At 35.4% G+C, this 6,000-nt stretch overlaps 1 protein-coding gene across 6 annotated transcripts in view; it reads right to left on the bottom strand.

Moving 5' to 3' along the window:
* Positions 1–336: 336 nt before the first annotated feature.
* The window catches only part of VWC2L (von Willebrand factor C domain containing 2 like), a 127,858-nt gene continuing 122,194 nt past the window's right edge, over positions 337–6,000 (bottom strand). Inside the window, exons 4-5 of one of the 6 annotated variants that reach the window (XR_005555423.1) lie at positions 4,457–5,631; positions 337–3,574 (exon numbers count right to left, since the gene is read on the bottom strand). Coding sequence is in view for 1 of the 6 variants with exons in the window: in XM_039332830.1 (XP_039188764.1) it covers positions 5,483–5,631 (149 nt within the window). In the remaining 5 variants the exon portion in view is untranslated. Of the gene's footprint in view, positions 5,632–6,000 lie in introns of all 6 variants that reach the window. The other 5 variants (XM_039332830.1, XR_005555424.1, XM_039332833.1 and 2 more) reach the window with 5 other exon arrangements.

Genomic DNA, 6,000 nt, shown 5'->3' with positions numbered 1-6,000 from the left:
AGTTTGCCATTTAATTATGCTTTCCATGTTCATCAGATCCTACTTTCCTACAATAAATGTTGTTATATAACTTATGCTGATCTTTTAAACCCCATATATCTTTGCTAGAGGGGATATAATCTGTAACCTTCGGTGGGTGTCTTATGGCTCTTCACTTTCTTTTGATGACGGTCCAGGGATCACTGTAGTTGTGCATACTAATTGTATTGCTGCTATCTCCAAATATTTTGGTCCTTTACTTAAGTGGGGGTTTCCCCCACAGAACATATGTGAAATTAAAAAGAGAAGCCTACAGGTGTAGTGCAAAGAAGAACACAAGAGACATTTGCTGGATAATATTTTATATTTAACAAAATATTTTTAATAATATATTTTTTCAAATATTATTTTCTAGAATCTTTTTTTTACAGTAGCATGTTTTGTTTTCACTAGTTTTTAGGCACACTATTGTTTAAAAGTGTAAAAAATCTGACAGGTATTCTCTTTATGAAGAACACAGTTCCCTCTGTTTCATTAGCAGTTGAAGTATTTAATCTGATCTCCAAGCAAATAGGATACACCACAGCTTTATTTAAAACTGGTAGATCAAATTATATCAACATAATGATCTGGCCCTATGCTATGTCATGTATATGTATGTACAAATTTCTGGAGCCTCATTCTGCACAAGATCAACCTCTATATAATGGTAAGTACAATTTTTCAGATGCACATGCTTGGGGAACTTTTTGAGCTTTAGAGTTTGCGGTAAGCAACATTTATTCAATCCTTCTAGGATTCTAGCAAGCTCCAATCAGTGACCAATGGTTCAGGAGAATAGGAATTTGTAGTCCAGAATACCCAAAGGACTGTAGTTAGAAGAAGCAATGCAAAATGACAATCAGCTTCTCCATCCATTCTAATAGGATAATTGTTGAATTTTCCTCATGCCTGCTCATCCAGGGTATGATCTGAAGGCACATGCTAGAGTGTCTGTGCTGGGACTAAATGGATAGTGTGTCTGGTCAGTAACTGAATGGGAGAACACTTGAGGCCACCTTAATTTCCATGCCAGGGAAGCATAATGTGAAACAAAAACATAAATTATGTCAGAATGATACTTAACCAACATTTGTAATTTGCAACATACTTTTTTGATTAGTTGAAACTATTCTCTCTATGCTTGAGAGTCAGTCAAAATTTTTCAATCAAGCAAGACATTTATGTACAGACATATGACATAGCTATTATTCATAGCAGTTTGAACAACACAGTCTAGCCTTTATTTGTAGTGTAAAAGAACTGGAAATGAGAAGTAATAAAAAGCTTTCTTACCAGCTTACTACACCTGCCAATCTGTTCCAGGGAATATGGAAAAAAGAGAATAACCCTAACCCTTAAGAGCACAGCACCAGACTTTTAATAAAATCATTTCAGACTATTTTAATTAATAAACTTTAAATGTAGGGAAAATCTTAGTATCTTTGGCTTTCATGTGCCACAAAAATGGTATAGGACATAAAAGCAAGTGAGATTATCCATGTTTTCCAAATGCAATGAATGATCCCTTAAAATTCAATACACACACACACACACACACACACACACAGAACATACATACATACATACATACATACATACATACATACATAATAAATAAATAATAAATCAGCACAACTTCACTAGAGAAATCCATTCATATGGGATTAGAATGGTAAAAGGCTTTCCCCATATTAAGCAAAACTTGCAATATAAAAAATACAATAAAAAGGATAGAAGTCAATCTGATTGACATGCTATTGACATGGGATTTTTTGTTTACTTCATAAAGCATTTAATCAGTGCTGTTTACACTAGCATACAGACCTGGTGCACTTACCACAGGACTTTAAAAAAAATAAGACTGGTAGTTTTTTAAATTGTTCAGATTAGTTTGCAGAGTAACAGGAAAAAAACAACAACCCAGGGCTGTGCAGGGCTTCAGATTTGAAGGGGGAAAAGTGCTTTGGTGCACACAAAGACAGTCTCATAAAACCTGTTGACAACTCTTTCAAGCAGCTACATCATTTCACAAGTCACCTTAGTCTGAAAACGGTCAGCAGATCCCAGAAGTTGATAGATAGAAAGGTCTCTATGCTTCTTGGAGGAGAATAGAAGAATTTGGGAAAGAGATGCAGCTGATAAGCCATCCAAAGCCAAAAGCTGCTTTTTCCTCCAATGGGAGAAATAGGTCAAAACTGCATGACCTCCATTCCTCAGAGAGAGAGAGAGAGAGAGAGAGAGAGAGAGAGAGAGAGAGAGAGAGAGCTGAGGGCAAAAACAGAGTTAATTTATCAATATTAGGAAGGCCAAACTGAATGAAGTCCAGGAAAGAATGGACTGAAGAGAAAGGCCAAAGACAGTGCTAATTAATTTAAGTTCCTTAATAATTTCTGATTAGATAGATCCCAAATCTTGTGAAGCAAGAATCATTTGCATTTTTTCCTTCTGTTCAATGGTGTCCAATTCTCAGAGACTGGACAAGATTTTTCAAAAGTGTTTTGCCATTGCCTCTTAGGGCTGAAAGAAAGTGACTAGCCCAAATCACCCAGCTGATTTTGTGCCTATGGTGGGACTAGAATGTATAGTCTCCTGTTTTCTAACCTGATGCCTTAATCACTACATTTACATTTACATCATTGTAAAATAGTGTCCCCTGCATAAGTGAGGACTTTTTAAATGTCTCCTTGCAAAAGAGTATAATGTCTCTTAAATTGGGGTTCTAGCAAAGCTCCAAAATAGATACTGTAATTCTGGCTGAAGCCTCCATGAAGCTCTACAAAAAGCTTTTGACATGATTCTTCCCATGCAGAAAGGCAAATAAATAAAAAACAAATGCTTGTTTCCAAATTATAAGGTTGCAATTCTAAATCTCTTTGTAAGAAATTATGGTTTTATAAAGTGCCCCATAAAGCAGCTCATGGTAATTACATCCTAGACAAAGACTTTTTGTTAACAAAGGTCTTATCTGCAGGTGATAGCTTCTAGCATGTCCTTCTGTATAAAGTTTACTTTGCATGAATTCAGACTTCTCGGCCCCAATAAATTCTCTGAACTACTTCCAGTATGCTTGTCTTTTGATGGATCTTAGCCATTTTTTTCTCTTTTCTCCCAAAGATTCTGGAGTTTGTCAATAAAAGATAGGCTGCGATACTTTCTAGCTCTACTTAGCTTTTTCATGGTTTTCAAAAGCCCAGGTATGTCATTTATTTCTTATTGAAAGATCTGCTTTAGATTATTTGTATTTAAGAGGAAGCAAAAACAGAAAATGAATCTCTCATGGAACAGAAAAGTGAGAATATCTCTGAAAAATGATACCTGAATAATTTATTAATCTGCATTCATAAATTCTTGAACACAACTGCTAACCATTGTTCAAATTAGTTTATTAAAGAAGAGTTGCCTGGTATGATGTTCGATGAACAGAGCAGGTGCAGATCCCTCTTGCATCAGAGAATTGTTGCTTTGGGGCCTTCTATTAGTTTGAGAAGAAGCCACATCAGCTTATTCATATCATAGGACACTGCTCTATCTCAGTGCTTCTATATGAAGGGCACTAAAACAGAAAAAAGCTTATGGATGAGAATCCACAATGTTAAGGTAACATGCTACCAAAACTTACATGGCATTTGGTGTTTACTTTTATTTCTTACAGTCTTATGGTCAAATTATGTAAAAGGTGAGGGAGCCACAAGTGGACTTGGCACATTATTAAAAACAAATGGCAACTATGGGGATGAGAATAAATCAAAACCAAAGGAGATCTCAATTTAAAATTGTCATTGCCACAATTTATTTTAATTGCTAAAAATGTGGAAGTTCAAGCTTAATTTTTACCCATTATTGCTCCCATAATTAAGTAGCTACTAATTTCACATTTTATACTTCTGTTCATAGGGTATATTTTCTTGCTTTATCGCCCAATTCTAACTAATAATATATGATTATCTGCACTTTACAAAAATAAGCAATATTTCACTTATTTTAAGTCATATATGGATGGAGCCTCGATTTAAAAGAAGGGCAGAGAGACTGGGGTATTATGTTATGTTAGGTGTTTGGTATCTTAGGTGTAAGTAAATGTCTGAATTTCTGGTGAAACAATATGCAAAAACATATTGCTGTTCCATGGTTAACATCCTTACTAACAAGTTTTCTAGGTTGCAGAAACAAGGGGTGTGACTCATTTTGCCTACCCAGTAAAATGGTTGATGGTAGGTGCAAAATTTCATTACATAATACATAATACATATTTCTAGGACTTTGGGGCTTCAGTCGCTTTCCAGTTAACACAATTTTCTCTCCATAGAACAGTTCGTTATCTATATTAATGTTTAAAAGGATTCTATTGTATAGGAAATGATCTCAAACTCTTCCAAGAAATTGCAAAATTTAAAATGGATTTGGAACATGATGTTTCTTTCATGAGATATTTTACCTAAAAAGAAATGGAGGAACGGACAAACTCTTGTCCCTGTTAATTTAGCCTCAAATATATGCACTTGTAAACTCAAGCAAGGAGGACTTCTTCGGAGTTCGAAATGAACACTGAAAAGAAAAATGAAAAACAAATTTAATTCAGGAAACTTGCACAGTTAATTTTCTTTGGGCTCTTGAGCCAAAAAAAAAGGGGGGGGGATTACAGTGTATCTTGATTTCCAGATATCCTGGTCAAATAAATCTGTTGTGTGATTCCTCCACCCCATCCAATTTATTGGAATGTTATTCAGCATTAAATGTTTTAAGATATATTTGTGCTGATAATTAACATTTGGATAGTCGTGAATTGCAACTCCATGTCAGATAATTTCTTCCAGTCGAGATGTACATATTATCCCTTAAAACCAGTTGATTTCTACATTCATGCTGAGATTATTTCAAGATGGAGAGAGAGCAAAGGGGGCAGTAATTTTCACTAAAATTAACCTGAATAACCATGTTAGCCTGATGGATTAGTGAAAGGCGAATCTCTAGGAAACTGCAGTTTCTTTCTTCCTTGCCTAGAACTGAAGAGGTGGGAAAAATGATAATGCAATAGAGTGACACTGGTATATGTTGCTGAGTGATGACCTTGAGAGTTGATTTTCTTAGGTTGTATAATCTCTTTTGTGAATATTGACTGCTTACACTGGTTGGCTTTAGCTTGTTTTCTATCAAAATTATAACATACATTTTTCTTTTCAATTATCCCCACGTGGTGGAGAAAACATAAACCATCATCAGAAGAAGCTCTGTAGAACATTCCTCTCCTAAACTAGTTTACCAACCTGTGTTGTTTGCTATAATGTCAAACACCTACATAGATTTTGTTCAGAGAGGAAAAGAGAGGAAGAGAACAAGCTCACAGGTAAAATTGTCTTATTTAACCCTAAACGATTTTGCTGGTGACCCAACTGCAGCTGGCAGATTCAGCTTGGGAAGCTATCACAATGGGTGTGCAAACATCATTGCTGGGAGCTTTGCCCTATGCAGTCAGCTTTCCTTGGCATTCACGTTTGGAGCACTGGGCAGGCTTCCACCAGTCCCCGTGATGGCAGTGACAGATGTTACACTCATCCACTTTGACTTCGATGCCAGCTGGAATGATGGTGGTTCCTGCAAAGCAGTTTGGACCTGCAAATGTATATACATAAGTAGATTGAATGGTTAAGCAGATTGGAGAACATGGGCTTGATTACATTGAACATAGTTAACACTTTTAACTCCACTGCAGCCCTCAGAAAGACTAAAACCCAGGTTTAAAACTGCTTTACATATAATGTTATTGTCCATAAATGTTGTGTCCTTTTACTGAGAGTAGAAATACTCTCAGTAAATACTGTATTCATAATGTAACATAAAGAGAAAAAAATAATTTCATTCCATGTACAAAGACCAATATCTTAATAAAAATGGGAAAAACAGAAAAATCAACATATGACATTTTGAAATATCTTCATACCTGTTTCATACCTATAGATGATTCAAACAGCAATCCTTTTT

This window comes from Crotalus tigris, unplaced genomic scaffold (assembly GCF_016545835.1).
Source record: "Crotalus tigris isolate CLP2741 ecotype Arizona unplaced genomic scaffold, ASM1654583v1 scf7180000024464.508515016:1373766, whole genome shotgun sequence".
Lineage (NCBI taxonomy): Eukaryota > Metazoa > Chordata > Lepidosauria > Squamata > Viperidae > Crotalus > Crotalus tigris.
Note: the sequence above shows the minus strand (reverse complement) of the source record. Positions and strands in the feature narration are given on the sequence as shown.